We start from the raw sequence: 15,576 nt of genomic DNA, 5'->3' as shown, positions 1-15,576 counted from the left end.
TCTCTCTTTCTCTTTCTTTTAGGCTCTTCAGCTGAACTCTCAATTAAACAACATTCGTATAAAGTCACTTCAAGACATTGAAAATGAGGTAGGGTCACATCTGACACTCAATTTCAGCCCTGTGATCCTTCAATTAAGACCATGCAATTTTCCAAACAAAGAATACTTTGCTTTGTTTTTTTTTTAGTATAACTACACTTTTGCGGTGGAGGAATCTGCTGCGAAGAGAACCAGACCATCAGTGCCAACAGGAGGCGCCCAAACAGCTCAGTGATCGTTGAACTTTGACAAAGCAACAATATCAGACTTGTGTGTTTTGCTCGGTGCAAAAGGCGTTCAGCATGACACCTCCCATCATGGTACGGAGGAAGGATGACCTCACCTACATGTACACTGTAGGCTTCTAATGTTAGGCTTGACAATCGTACTTCTGAGGGTTTCCCCTTGCGTTCCTTTTTATTTGTCTATCATGCCATGTCTATACTCCGTTACCGTCTTCAAGCATTCCAAGTTTCTATTTGCCAAAGGAAAGGCCTGTTTGAATGAAATCATACTTGTAATGATGTTTGGATTGTTACACCGTTAAAGAAGACTTTTTTTCGTGCTCAATTTCAGAATTTAGTCTAATTGTATGCTTTAAAAAAGAAATGCTTTATCACATCACAAAGATGCACTTGCCCTTTAGGATGTCTGCTGCTTGCTCTGTTGAATGTTACCTGATATCCTTCAGTGCTACGCATCTTTTAATCGTTTGAATCATAATCTCTTAAGCGGAGCTGTAATGTTGGTGCATACGTCTAACTAAGCTCAATAGATACACGAACATATCTAAATGTAGGATATAATGTATTTCTTGTTTGAAGAAATACACTTCTACTACTACAGGTTTGTATTATTCCAGGAATGCATAATATATCCTATTTTCAGGTGAATGGAGGAAGGTTGTATATTTAGCTCTGTGTGTTCGTCATACTTACGATATGTGGGGAAAAAGGGGAGAGAATATGGTTGTTGTTTTTTAACTATAAGGCGGAATAAGGAACAGATATTTATCTTTGACATTGTACAATATATAAAGACATGTTGTTTTATTGTCTGCGTAGTAAACTTTTATTGCATGGAAAAAATAAAAGCAAAGAAACACTACTTCTGCACTACTTGCGGTTTTGTTGTTTACATACAGCACCACCTTAGATATTGTTTACAATTCGATTATGTGCTGTAGGCAACGACCAGAAGAACTGAACATTATTTGTAGTCCGAAGAGATGTTTTCATTGTGGCGGCCTCACCTGAGCAGCGAGTAGGAAGGACGTGGACAAAGGCAACAGGTGCTGACCTTTAAATCGATGTGTGCCGTTTGCCTTACTGTATGCACACAATCGCACGCTGAACAGAGGAAGTGGTTCATTCGTTCTTCCTGCTTTGATTTTCCAAGCCACTCTTGGATTCACATCAGTAGTCTGAGAGACAAATCGTTGTCTTGCAGATTTAACACCCGAACACTCTGTTGCTAAAATTAAACTCGGTTGAGTCTCCTCACTCACAAAAAAAAAGCTTAACATTAAAATGGTGATTTTATTGCCAATTCTGGATCCATTCTCTTCATCATTTCCATTATATCCAAAATATGGCATTTTATTCCACCCTCAGAGTATTCTGCATCTATTCACAACAGCTTTACTTCGACAGATCTACATGTTTACAGCTCTTTTGATGGTAACATTTTACATGTAAATGCAGAATATTCAATAGTTGGAAACGAACGTTATGGTGCATTACTGCCACCTGCTGTACTATGTTGGATTGTCAATAACGGACATGTTATGTATACATTAGCTTTTACATCATCGTGTCCCTGCATAGTAAACTGTTGTGCAACCCGTTAGGTAAAATGCTTCATGCGTTTTGTAAATGATTTGCTTTTCAGTTTAAAACTTGTATTTTTCTTGAAGGACATCACAAGTTACTAAACTCCAAAATAATGATTTAACAATCCAAAGGGATTTAATTTATACTGATAAAAAAAGAGCTGTTAATCTAGAGTTGATAAGAGGGAGATAAGTTATAAATATTTATAATAAAAAAAAGAAACGGTAAGTGATTTAATTCCTTGTGGTGTGAACATCTGTAATTTAAGTGTATTGTGCAGATAATTAAGCGTCGCTACAGTAAAGTATTTCAGCAGTATGTGTCATATATAGTAACAGACATGTTATCTAACCCACTAATGTTAGTTAATGTTACTAATGCTGATACTTGTGCTATTACACCGTCACTGGTCGTATTTAGCTTCCATTTTCGGTATGAGGGTGATATGTGCAGCAATGCAGTCACACACTGGCTCTCTTTCTGCTCTGTTTGTTCTGCTTTCCGGAAAACGGGCTCTGATTCCAACCAGCTGTTTCCCGCCTCGCACAGATCAGCTGCACGCACACACACACACATACACGTAGTAGGCGGAGGCAACAGACACACACACACACACACACACACACGTAGTAGGCGGAGGCAAGAAGCCACACACACATTGGAGGGAACCCCATCAGCTGTGGGAAGCAACACAGCTTGAACTTACTTTTATTTTTCTAAGTCTATTCTTCAGATTGGCACATTTTTAAGCCGTATTTTAGATATGCGCCATTGATGAGGACAGCGAGAGCTCGGCGCTAAAAACGTACATCATCAGTGTTTTAACAAGGACAGCAGAGGAGGAAGCAGAAGAAGAAGAAAAAACAGAAAACACGGACCACAGAAGGTGGCTTTGAAAGCATGGAATATTTCATGATGCCGACAGAGAAGATAGCGTCCTTACACCATTTCAAGAAGACGGAGAAGGATGTTATTGGAGGTCTCTGCAGGTGTGTAGCTGACTATTTGTCTGTTGATACGAAACCGCTTGCACAAATCATCCCTCGTGTCTCTGTAGTGTGTATGCGTGTGTGCGTGAGATGCAGCCCGACTTCAGTTAGCATGCTAGGTGTTAGCTTCGCTGCGATGTCTTGGCAGCAGGAGTATGGTTGTAGAAATTAGCAGCTTGTTGGCCAGCTGCTGCACTTGGCGGCGAGGATATAGAAGATAGTTCAGCTTAATGTTATTACACTGGCTGGTCTAGTAACGTGTAATAACCCGCAAGGGCTTGTTTTGCAGCCATTCCACTCAGAAATATGTAAATTAGCGCCATGAAATCGATACATTCGCTTCCAGTTGAACGCCAACCACGTGGTAGTTAACGTGTTCCCCGCCGCTCCGCTGCTAAACACAAAATCACATGTTTGGAACCACAGTTTCGCACACCCGTTGCCATTTTTACCCAAATTACGTGTATGGTATAACGTATATGTCGAGGTATTGAATGCGGCTCGGTGCATTTGGGGGTTCGGCTTTGCTATGTGCGTAGCAGCCATGGTCGTGTCGTGTGCTAAAATTAGCTTAGCATGGCTAACTAGTTAGCTACCAGGACGCACTCGTTTTCTCGCCGTGTTGTGGCTGCACGGACTCGCTTTCACTCGCGTGTACTGGCGTGTTTAAGTGAACCGTGTCGTCTCATAAGTGTGACGGAGGGGCCGTGTATCTTCGTCCCGGAGGGGCAGACCAGAGGGCGACTGCTAGCTTAGTGCTAACGGTAGAAAGCATTGTTCTCCATGATGCCGGGGGGCCTGCAGCAGCTGCTGCTGCTGGCGGAGTCACATTTCACTGCTGCCGCCGTCCAGACTGTCCGACGCGCCCTCCGGCGGCCATGTTGAAGGTCCGCAGCTCCAGCTGACACCAGCTGACTTCATCTCTAAACTTTAATAACACCGGCACGTTTCAACTGTGCGGGGTGGATGTATTTGTTTTTATGCGCCGTTTCTTGTCGGATATCTGAAGCATGACAATAGTAAACATGATGATGGGCTGAAGTCGGTCTTTGACATTTGCTCAACTTCATGTTTTCATCAGAGGACAATATATCCTCATTAAATGTTGCTGATGCTCCGCAGTCTGCTCTACATTCACTATAAGGGCTTTAACCGGTAGATTAAGCTGTATGTAAGAAACCTTTTCAAAATAAGATGAAACGGAGACGCATAATTAAGCAATTCAAAGATTTATGTTCATACATAATGAGATAATAAAGGTGTTTTGGTTTTTGCAGCTTTTTAGTAAATGTATATAAATAATAAAAACTCTGAACATTAGTCTATGTGCTGCACATCCACAAACTCATCTTTTATAGAGATAACTATTTAAAGCCATGTGCGCTGTCTGACCTCTTTCATAATCATAATCACCTTTAGGCTTAATGGTTCACGCATTTCTTCCCCTGAGTAAACATGACAAAGAGGGGTTTGTCACCATAACATCCAATCTCGTGGGGCAGTGTGTGTGTGTGTGTGTGTGAGAGAGAGAGAGAGGGGGCATTGAGTTCAGCCAAACCCAAAGATCTCCAGGCGACTAAACCGAGGAATGTGAGATCCAGACTAAAGCCGAGTAAAGAGTCCAGGTTAAAGGTTTAAGTAGTCCGTGTCAGAGATCAGATTGTTGCTAATAGTTGCTGCTTATTTTAACCTTGACCAAGAAGAGCAGATTCACGTCAGAGATATGTGTTGTTAGCTGTTTATATATATATATATATATATATATGTGTCACCTTTTTCTTTTCGCTGCGTTGTCTTTGATGTTGACGGTGTATTAGAATAATTTGAAAGGAGAAACTTTCATCCAAAATTAGAAGAAGGATCAAATGTGCGTCAGAGAGGAGCTAGTGCCTTCTCATTGGACACGGCGCCCCCGTGGACAGAATAATGAGCGCCTCTCTCCTTTTGACCTTCCTCCCTCAGCCTGGCCAACATCCCCCTCAGCCCGGAGACGGCCCAGGACCAGGAGAGACGAATCCGCCGCGAGATTGCCAACAGCAACGAGCGCCGGCGCATGCAGAGCATCAACGCGGGCTTCCAGTCGCTCAAAACACTCCTGCCCCACACAGACGGGGAGAAACTCAGCAAGGTGCGGAAAACACGCAAACACCGGCGCTTTGTGACAAGCGCAGATCACGACACAATGTTAAACTTTTGGTCCGTGCACCATTCTCCTATTCACTTTATTTGGTCCGTCCCCGTCAGGCGGCCATCTTGCAGCAGACGTCGGACTACATCTTTGCCTTGGAGCAGGAAAAGACGCAGCTCCTGGCACAGAACAACCAGCTCAAACGCTTCATCCAGGTAAAATCCCGTGCCATTGTTTGTCATAATAATTGTGTCAAACTCATTTTTGAGCGAATGCAGCCCAAGCCACGCGACATGGCCCGTATGCTCTCTCTGTGTGTCTGTGACAAAGCGGCAGTGTTTGAACTGGGAATGAGAACAGGCTGCACAACCTGTAATAATTATGTTTGCGTAATTGTAGTCTGGAAAATATATTCTTTCACTGGCCCAAAAAGGTCTTCTCATTGAGTTCCACCCGAAGCACAAAGACGCTGTTTTTTGGCAAAGACAGTGCAGTCCTTTCTCCATCTGTATTCAGCCATGTGAGAGATATGTGTTTACCGGTTTCTTTTGTTTACCACGTTGTTGGTTCACCTGACGCTTTGTTGTCTCGCCCAAACAGCGCGTGTCTTTTTTTGAAATAGAGCGGAGACTTCTCAGAATCTGTGCAGAGGCCGGTGCTGTGTTGGTTCCATCCCTTTACAAATATTAAACATGTAATATTCAATACAACGGTTGTTTTACATTTAACCGTGTCCCTCCAGGAGTTCAGCGGCTCATCGCCCAAGAGGAGGCGAGCGGAGGAGAAGGATGAAGGGATCGGCTCTCCAGACACGCTGGAGGAGGAGAAGGTAGAGGAGGTGAGGAGGGAGATGTTAGAGCTGCGACAGCAACTGGACAAGGAGCGCTCGGCTCGCATGCAGCTGGAGGAACAGGTGAGACGATGAAAGAAGGTAGTTCAGGAGTATCAAGCTCTCACAGTAACTGTTTGGTTCTCAGGTGTTAAACTTCTCTCACTCTAATTATATGATTGAGATATTTCAGTGTTAAAGAAATACGTTGCCCCAAAATATAATTTGTTTATATGCATTACTCACCCCGTGTTACCCCGAAGTCCTGAAGAACACGTTTTTCTTGCACGTGTCCTCGATCAACGAAGAATACAAAGACGGAGAAAGTCAAAGATGCGTGTGTTTGGGAAGTAGTGAGCATACGACTGGATAACGAGACTGATTATGCTGCGTGAGAGTTTGAAAACCGATGTTTTCAAATAGCTTTTCTGTTGTTAAACGCGGCCCCCCCCCCCCCCCCTTTTATTTCAGCACTTCAGTTAATCAAGACTTTACTCTGGTATTGTATTCTTCGTTCATCGCAAGAAAAAAAATGTTTTCCGTCCATCTTTCTTTAAGCATTAGGGCAATACATTTAACCAAAAACAATGTTTTAAAGCACTTCACAGTGCGTTTATTTACAAAGGCATTGTGGATAAGGGAAGTTATCTCCAGGCTGTGGAATGTCACAGTGGTCGTTAACTAGCAAAAGCACCCGGACAAACTATTCAGTTTTACCAGCCATTTCAACTTCTAATCAGTATCTGGGTCCTGCACACGATTATCAGTCCAGGATGTGAGCCTATTCAGTCACCACCACTCTGATGAGGTGACTGATAATCACCTCATCAGAGTGGTGGTGACTGATAGGCTCACATCCTGGATCTACCCGAAAAGCAGGTTAAGACAAAAGGGACTGAACAGGTGGTGGAGACAAACAGAGACTCGGGTAGTGAGAGAGAAAAGTAAACAGCAGCGGAGATGCAGGCTTGAGATAATTATCAAGAGTCAAAATGGAGCTGCGCAGTAATTCAGTGCTGTTAATAGAACACCATACTGCACAATGGAGAACAACAGAAAAGCAGATCTTGGAATGAAAGTGGAAACAAATAAGACTTTGACGATCCTACTTTTGTTACAATGCACTCATGTTATTTGTCAAACAATCATCGGTTGTATCCGTGTGCTACTTTTATCGTTTAATAGCAGCATTCGTTGCTCTTCATTTCTGCAGTAATTATTGATGCCGTCTTTCCGCAGTAATTCAAAGGCCCTTCGATGTGTTTCGAGTTGCCCTGGAGTTGCTGCTGACGTTGCTCTCGCTGTGATTAACCGGCGCGCTGCTGTGTGTTTGTGTGCAGATGCGATCTCTGAGCAGCCAGCTGCAGCCGGATCGTCTGAAGGTGATCACTCAGCAGGTGGAGGAGGAGCAGGCGCTCCTCCAGACCCAGACGCTGTTACGGCTGCAGCAGATCCACGCTGCCGACAGACGACCACACAGTCCACAGGTCAGAGGCACTCTGCAACTCCAAACCGCTGCTGTTTGAACAAAAAGGCTTCTGAAGTGAGGCATTCTGGGCTGTCACGCAGGGCTTGACACATATTTTGTTGCGTCCCCCAGGTGCTGGGGTCTCCCACTCCCACTCCCCCTGCCCCAACCCACCACCCCACGGTCATCGTTCCGGCCCCGACACTAACCCAGCACCCGCACCATCACGTCACCGTCGTGACCATGAGCCCGTCTGTCACCACCGGCACCGTGTCCACGTCCAGGCAGAACCTGGACACTATTGTGCAGGTAGGAGTTCTTGTTTCCCTTTGACGTCTCTCGGCTGGACCGAATATTTGCCGCAGCCCTCAGTGTGTTTCTCGTTGCGCTGCTTTCAGGCCATCCAGCACATCGAGCGCGCTCAGGAGAGGAGAGCGAGCGCCGAGGAGGAGCAGAGACGAGCCGTCATCGTTAGCCCCGCCCACGTGGCCATGGACACCGCCTGCTCGGACACAGACACCGACACAGAGGGAGAGGACTGCTCGATGAACTGATTTTCCCCCCCCCGCCCCGCCCCCCCTCCTCCAATGGACTCACATACACACACAAACACTTAAAATACCTACTCACTGTAAGATTCCCTCCAGGAGCTTGACTACTTTTTAAAAACAAAATCTTTTTGGCATTATCCAAACTCCTAAATCCAGTGGTTAAGCTCTGTGTCAGTCTTGTGCTGTAAAATCTCAAAAGAGTAGGATGGTCAGCGTGCAGAGGAGACCCTGTGGGGGTTCTGAAAGGCTGCTTTTCAACGTCAGAGCCGGTCTGTGGCTACTTGAAGACTTGAGGGTAAAAAGCTCTCCGCGTCAGTCCGTCCTCCTCGTGTGTTTATGTGCTACATGCTGTCGCCACCGGCGCGCTGACAGTATTATTCGTGCGAGAGTTGAATGTAACAACACAATAAGCGAGCAGCTCTTGAATCTGAAAAAGGGGACGCGGAGCTGCAGTTATTTCTTCCCCGGTCTTAATCACTTTGTTTCCACAAAACCCAACTTAAAACTACAACAGAAGGCATTTCTAAATTAAAAAGTTAGGGACAAATTTAAACTTAATTGCAAAGTAAATTTGAGGAAAGATGTTGAATGAAATTATGTCTGATTTACTTGAAAAAAAAAAAAAAGGTTGTTTTTGATATCTTAATAAGCCCTTAAAAAATAAGCTGTTGAATAATTTACATGAATCGTCTTTTTAGTTTTAATGTTCTTCATGTTTTTGTTAACTTTTTTTTTTTCCTGCCAGGGTTACTGAATGTCGAAGGTTAACATTTTGTTATATTGAGATTAACAACTTAAAATTGGAGGTTTGTCGGGTTTTTACGGAGAACCGGAGGCCTTGAGATGAATCGTGATTTTAAATGTTCATTTCTTATCTACTGGTGGTCGTTTCACCCCAACTTTAAAAAAATGATGTTTTTATAAAACAGAACCAAATATTGCTTCATTTCTGTAAAACAAACAGCATTTTAGTGACTGTTATTAATTCTTAAATTGTCTCATAATAATAATAATAATTGACTTAATCATATGAGAATATGTAAAGTTCTGCTGATGTTTGAATCTGAAACCGACGTGATTGACAAGCTCTGTTTGAATGAAGGCTTCCGGTTTTCCTCCAAAGACTTCCAGTCCATCTTCTGCTCTTGGTTTGTTGATTTCAGTAACTATGCACTAGTTTTATGGTATTTATGCAATTCCATCTTCAGTCCATTAGTCGGTGTCGTTTATACGTGAGGTGAAGTTATCTATGCACCGTTGATGGGTGTGTACATTACACCTCCAGTCACAGAATGTAGTCTCTCTGTCGGCCCGGTGCTCTGCTGACCGGCAGCGAGCCGAGGCCCAAACTCCTCCTGTAACTCCACACGTGGTCACGTTTGTTACGTGTCTTGAGTCTCGTCTCGTCATTTCCACAGCTTGGTATTGCTTAGAGAGCGGGGTTGGGGGGGGGGGGGGTTTGTGTTATCTTGTTGTGAGATATATATACTCACATGAATATCAAATAACATCACAATATAGGCTGAACACATCTTACTGGACTCCAACCCCCCAAAAAAGCATCATTTTTGGAAAAGGAATCCCTCCAAGAGGAGATCAGCAGCTGTTCTGTAGAATAGTTCACTCTATGTTTTCAGTGCATCAGATGACACAAAAAGTCCAAAACTCTAATGAAAAGTACTGAACTGAATTGGAGATCTCTCCCCGATTGCACCAAGTCTGTCCACCTCATGTTGCGTTGCTTATATTTGTCGGGACGTTGACTGGAAACCCCTGCTCCGAGCCTCCCTCCCGTCACACTCAATTTGATCCGCTGACGTGATGCTGTAAACATTCCTTTTATTTGGATTTTGTATCTGTCTTTTGATCTCTTATATGTTCTGTTGCCAATTGAATGCATGTTACTAATTGCTGTTTTCTCTTCTATAAAGCGGGCTTTTTTTTTTTTTGCAGGTTTCCTTTTTTTTTTCCTTACAAACACATGACTGATGCGTTCAGTGTGAAGCTGTCTTGTGTGAGACGAGCTGACATTTTTCGCTCACTGAGTCCAGTTTTCTATCTGGTAGACTAGCGTTTCTCTCGTCAAACAGGGCGAGGGCTTTTAATATGTTCTCTGTGAAACTTTGTTTACGGGTTTGGTGTTTCGTTGACGAATGGTAAGCCACGGGCCGAGTTTAGGCCGAGGTTTGCGATTGGTCGGCTGAGCACTTCTCCCCAAATGTTTCTGTATATTGTGTTGCAGCACTGTTGTCTTTTGGTGGAATTTGAGATATTTGATATGAAGCACTTGCTGTTCTGTACTGCCTGAATCAACGATGAGGAAGAATTATTTTTTTTGCCATTTATTTTTCTGTGATGCGACTCAACAGCTGTTTATTGTGTTCTGCTTTTCTGTCTTTTCATTTGTCTGGTTTTACATTTTTGATGACGAGCATCATTTTTTTTTTTTTTTTATACTTTTTGTTATTTTTCCCATCAGTCCAGGTCGATGAGAAGCTGTTATATTTTGTTTATAAAAACTTGGGTAAACAGGCCTTTGTAAAGATGAAAAAAAAATAAAATTTGTACTTTTTTTATTACACCCTTCTGCTTCCTTTGCTTTACCTACATGATGCGTGATATGGACCGCTTCGTCCACCAGGAGGCGACATGGAGCGACTCCTTCAGCAGCAGCGAAGAGAAGCTGCTCTGCAGCCGTGACTTCACGTTTCTGATAAGCAGGTGGAACACAAACCTCCTTTTAGTCTCCTTTAGGCTAAATACAATTACTACAGACACTCAGCTGTGACAAGTGTACATTTGAAAGAAAAATCACCTTTTGTCTTTGAATGCTGGTATAGAAAGCAATAAATGCACTTCTGCATATATAGAAGCTCATTAAAAATCAATGACTTTTACACTGCAGGTGATTAAGAAGACCACAGCGTGGTCAGCCAGTTTCTACGTGCTTCGCTCTGCTCCAAACATTCCTGATGGGGCCAGGCAGCTGCTTTGACACACAATGGCTGATATGGCTGCAGTTTCTCCACTGGCGTGCCCTCTGACCTTCAGCCAGAGCAGTATATATAGGCGGGGGAGATGAGGGGAAGGCCCCTGGCAGCCAAAATGAAGTCTCTGCTGTCTGTGTGCTGCTTGCTGTCCCTGCTGGCCCTGTCTGCTGCAGGTAAGGTGGAGGGTTTATGTCTTGTATTCAGGGTGTTAGTGCCGTCGGATGCATTTGAGAGTTATTTTAGCAGGTGTGGTTTGTGATGATCATCAGATATCTGCATAGGAATTTGATCTGTGTTTTTGAACATATCAGAGCTTTGTATGTCTTGGCTGTGGACAATAATTTTATTGGTCAATAATGAAGGAAACGTGAAAAGATCAGTATATTTTTATTGTGTTGTTGCATTAAATGAGTATGAATATTCAACTAAATGAGTTTCATCCAGGATTGATCACTTTGCTTCCTGCCAGTTGCGTTGAAATATGTTTCATAATGTGACTGACGTCTGTACTTACGTAACTCAGCTGATTGGGCAGGAAACGTGTACTGAATGTTACCCTGGAACACTGTGGAGCTTTGCGGTTGTACAAATGAAAAGGTCCGGGCTAAGGTGGCACCAGCTGATGGAAACTGTCCCGTCTGCTGCTGCTTACTCTCTCTGGCCTGGAGAGAAACGCAGCGACGGCTCTGACGGAGTGACTTGGACTCACTACAAAGAGACACTCTCTGCTGCAGCCAAAGCAAAAGCTGGCAGAAATGATCACTTTTTCCCAACTGGATCTATTTCCGTTCGACTGTGTCTTCACAGCAGTTGCACGTACGTGTGCTACTCAGTCGGATTTTGCCATTTTACAGTCGCTCGGTGTTGTTTTACAGGCTTACCTTTATTCCACGTTGAATTAATGAATACATTTTTAAACTGAGGAAATCGCGATGACACTAGTGATACATAATTTAACTAACTATAGAGGTGTATACACCACAGTTGTTGCTCTGCTTGTTTACACGTTTTACAGAAGTTACTTGTCCTGTTTGGTTAAAGCCGAGGCAGACAGCACCCTCGTCTGTCCTCCCTCTGGTTCATTTTGACCTCATTTGTTGTTCTTGCTCTTTAAAGAGATGCTGAGTCACGCACCGCCGCCGCACACTGTTGCAGGGAAGGTGAGCAACAGTGCAGCAGAGTTGCAGGCCGGCCTAGCGACAATCACAGGGACGAGTGGAGCGCCACACTTTACTGGAAATAGAAGTGGAATTATCCCTCCTTCTTTTCGACCCTCTGACTCATTGTGGGTCTATTTCTGTCCCAAAGATGTACCATCCAGCTCACAGGCACCTGTCCCACTCTATCCCCACGGCGCTGTGCTCATAGCCCAGGCCTCACTGCAGCAGCAGCTGGGTGAGGAGGCACGATGCACTAAACTCTGATGGTGGTAGAAGCAGACAAAAGATGTGCAGTCTACACTCATAACTCTAGATAAAGAACGTGCTGTGTTTTGGATGTGCACACTTTGACTTTGATACTGCGATAATGTTCAAGTTAGTTGCATGTATATAATTACACAGCATACATTTTGCTTTGCCAGCAGAGAAGGCCCGCCACTGGTTCCCGTATATTTCATGCTCGTATCTGAATCATCACATCAAGGTGCTTCCTACATAAACCAGCCAATTAATGTATCAGAATCAGAGAGCAAAATCACAGAACCTTTAGGATTTACCTTCTTGGATGTAACGTAAACAAACCAATAAATGGTCATTAGGCAATATGGACCAACCTTTTAATGTTGTGTTATTTAACTCTGGCAACATATCCTCTGTGGTTGCTGTTTACGTGTCAGCACAGGCGATGCTGCAGCATTATTATATGTCTTTAGACAGCATCCAAACCCTCCTCGTGTCCCAATCAGAGCAGCTGAGTGCGGACAGGCTCACACAGACGTCTGCCAACGACGGCCAGAGAGTACGCCATGAATATGTGACTGTCTCAGCAGACCTTCACAGCCCAAATGTCACAGAGCGGTTTCGTGTGCTGGATTTTATTTATTTTCTATATTTTTTATCTCTTGGATGATTGTGATTTTGGGACTTAAACTCCAATAAGAATGCATTACCATTGTGATCAGTGATGGCCCAGCCAAGCACTGGATTTCCATTGGTTTCACTCGTGGTGTTTGACCGGGTTCGTATTACATTGAACAGTGACACGTCCTGGCTAGATTCTTACCGTGGCCTTTGCTTAGACTTGGAATGAGATCAGACTTTTGGTAAAAGTCAAGAGCAAAACTATCATCACGATGCAGAAAACACTGCGGGACAAAACATCTTCACAGTTTGCACGCAGTGGGGATGCTTTGGGAATTTAAACTTGATGTTCTCTGGTCACCGAAGTTAACAAAGCTTCCAGATACTTGAGGTCACAAGTGACATTATGAGATTGAAATGGTTTGGTGTGTGATTCAGGGCCTTAAAATAGAGCAATAAAAGCCGTCATGGAGGATGGTGCCGGAAAAAGGAGAGTACACGGAGTCCTGATAGCATCATTTCAGATAGCTAGATAGCTTCCATATAGCCTTAAATATAAATGTCTCTTGACTCAGAAGCAGCAGCTGGTCATGGGGTTGGTGGACTCAGCTTCAAGGCTTTACACGAGTACTTTCACATCCACATTTAAAACATGAAGCAGCTGATAGCCAACCATGTCATGTCAGCAACGTATTAGCTTATTTATAGTTTCAGATTGTGGCGTAGCATCCCTCAAAATCAACAACTTCATGTTTGTCTCCTGTTGACTCACTTCTGATTTGTTTGTCCTGATTGATTACAGGCTGTCCAGCTAAAGCCCCCCCCCCCCACACAGGTGTTTTCACTTGTTGCCTGATTGGACTTCTGCTCAGGGAGATGTGGGAGTGAACAAGTCGTGCTTGACTGACACATCCCTCATTCACCTATTAGTTTTGTTGCACCTGTTAGGGCGGGACAACTTACCTTGTTATCATTCTCATTGGTCCAAAGTTACCGAGTCTAGTCAGAGTAATTAAAAACACCTGTGAGGCTGTGCAGGGCCTTTAAAGATTCGGGACATTTGGCTTTTTGGTTTGTTGAACTTCTTGTTAGACGTCATTACTCTTAACTATTCTCAGTGTACTTATATGGAAATCAGATTTAGTTGAATTGAGATCAATAAAGTATCAAATGACAATGTGAGAGGGAGTAACGCGAAGTCGTGAACCTACAGAGAATCACTGGCAGAGCGTTATAGTGAGTTTCAGAGCTAAAGGAGTAAATGTTGGACTTACATTCATCAGGTGACCTGAAACCCGACTCTAAATAAATGATAATGTTGCTCTCTAACTGCTGGACATGCAAATAATCAGCCATGTCAACTTAAAAGGTGTTGATATGTCAATGATGTGTTCACAACTTCGGCCCCCAAGTGGCCAAAAACTCAGTTACTGCAGGTTTAACAGTGTATGCATCTAAAGCTATCCTCACATGTTAGCTTCTTCCTTAGCGGTAGCCTGTTTGTTCATGATGGGCATTGATCCAGAAGCCTTATGAACATGTAAAACCTGTGACAGCTGGCTACAGCTATTAGTCTTCATCCCGCACGCTGACCCCTTCTTGTAACATGAACTGGACATACATTTAGCTGTCCTGGATCACACTGTGTACCACTACGCGTTCCTCGGTCTTAAGACTGGCAGGCAGTTATAATTAAACAGAGTTCACGGCGAACGCTTTGGTTGTGAAGAGTATAATGTACATGTATACATGAGGTGTAATGGAGAGGGAGTTCCCTGTTTCAGCTGTGATAGTTTTGAAGCCATAGTAACTATAATCTACGGTATGATGCTGACGGATGGTGATCGACGTCTTGTTCTGTATCTTATTGTCCTGAGAGAAAGAGAGAACCTATCGTTGGCTTTGCTTTTGAGGAAAATTTATGTCTTTACAATATAACATACATTTGTTGTATATCTATTAGTTATTATCGTCGTGTTTTCGTTTGTTATTGTTGTTAACCCTAACTAAATATAAATATATTTTTTAATATGTTGACATCAGATTACTATATCAGATCCTTATGTGTCAGGAAGACACATAAGGACACGCATAAGACAAATACATCCGTATTGGCCTTCATCAAATTTACAGATTAACATTCAGTTTAGGTTTCGTTGTGTTTGTACAGATTGAAACAATTTAAAACAGTCATTCAAGTTGTTAAGTATGTTTTCCTTCTTTTAGAGAGATTATCTTTTGAAACGTAATATCTGTGGCGCAGAGTATAAATGGGGGACTAAATTTACATTAATCCCCAATTCATTCGTTCACCAGTGTGTTTTTTTGTGTTCTGAGCATTGGGGGGGGGGGGGCAGTGTGACCTGAATGCAGAAATGGCTCCAGAAAACAGTAATAAATGTATGCAACGACAATAAATACATTATTCTATTCCAAGCCGTCCTGTCCACTCAGCGGTCTTCTTTTAGGATGTCTACACAACTCTCTACTGTAACTGTCCACCGTACCGTCTGCTTCAAATAGTCCTCTCTGTAGTGTCACCATTCAAGGAGCTGAAATGTGAGTCTTACTGTGGGTACGGAAAGTATTCAGACCCCTTTAAATGTTTCACTCTTTGTTTCATTGCAGCCATTTACTAAAATCAAAAAAGTTCATTTTATTTCTCATTAATGTACACTCAGCACCCCATCTTGACAGAAAAAAACAGAAATGTAGAAATTTTTGCAAAT

The 15,576-nt window shown here is 43.2% G+C and overlaps 3 protein-coding genes across 9 annotated transcripts in view; all 3 read left to right on the top strand.

The window, feature by feature from the left end:
* mvb12a (multivesicular body subunit 12A) overlaps positions 1–1,146 on the top strand; it is a 6,687-nt gene extending 5,541 nt beyond the window's left edge. For 2 of the 4 annotated variants that reach the window (XM_031864732.1, XM_031864730.1), the window contains exons 9-10: positions 23–88; positions 188–1,146. In XM_031864732.1, coding sequence (XP_031720592.1) covers positions 23–88; positions 188–274 — 153 coding nt within the window. In that variant the 3' untranslated portion in view covers positions 275–1,146. The remainder of the gene's footprint in view (positions 1–22; positions 89–187) is intronic. The other 2 variants (XM_031864731.1, XM_031864729.1) reach the window with 1 other exon arrangement.
* A 1,625-nt stretch (positions 1,147–2,771) lies between these two features.
* Positions 2,772–10,417, top strand: LOC116393005 (transcription factor AP-4-like). The gene is made up of 7 exons (XM_031864883.1): positions 2,772–2,860; positions 4,823–4,988; positions 5,105–5,203; positions 5,731–5,901; positions 7,158–7,304; positions 7,418–7,594; positions 7,684–10,417. The coding sequence occupies exons 1-7, from the start codon at positions 2,772–2,774 to the stop codon at positions 7,837–7,839; spliced, it is 1,005 nt and encodes a 334-aa protein (XP_031720743.1). The 3' UTR covers positions 7,840–10,417.
* A 444-nt stretch (positions 10,418–10,861) lies between these two features.
* Positions 10,862–15,576, top strand: part of LOC116392866 (sarcalumenin) — a 12,857-nt gene continuing 8,142 nt past the window's right edge. For 3 of the 4 annotated variants that reach the window (XM_031864668.1, XM_031864667.1, XM_031864666.1), the window contains exon 1: positions 10,862–10,999. In XM_031864668.1, the coding sequence (XP_031720528.1) occupies positions 10,915–10,999 (85 nt within the window). In that variant the 5' untranslated portion in view covers positions 10,862–10,914. Of the gene's footprint in view, positions 11,000–11,966; positions 12,222–15,576 lie in introns of those variants that run through there. The other variant, XM_031864669.1, reaches the window with a different exon arrangement.

The sequence above is a fragment of the Anarrhichthys ocellatus genome, unplaced genomic scaffold (assembly GCF_004355925.1).
Source record: "Anarrhichthys ocellatus isolate YVR2014 unplaced genomic scaffold, GSC_Weel_1.0 scaffold31, whole genome shotgun sequence".
Lineage (NCBI taxonomy): Eukaryota > Metazoa > Chordata > Actinopteri > Perciformes > Anarhichadidae > Anarrhichthys > Anarrhichthys ocellatus.
Note: the sequence above shows the minus strand (reverse complement) of the source record. Positions and strands in the feature narration are given on the sequence as shown.

What these genes read in the sequence shown, in the direction of transcription:
- LOC116393005 (XM_031864883.1), top strand. Translation starts at nt 2,772, where the DNA reads ATGGAATATTTCATGATGCCGACAGAGAAGATAGCGTCCTTACACCAT. An exon ending in GCATGCAGCTGGAGGAACAG is followed by an intron (nt 5,902 to 7,157) that starts GTGAGACGATGA and finishes GTTTGTGTGCAG; the next exon opens with ATGCGATCTCTGAGCAGCCA. An exon ending in GACGACCACACAGTCCACAG is followed by an intron (nt 7,305 to 7,417) that starts GTCAGAGGCACT and finishes TGCGTCCCCCAG; the next exon opens with GTGCTGGGGTCTCCCACTCC.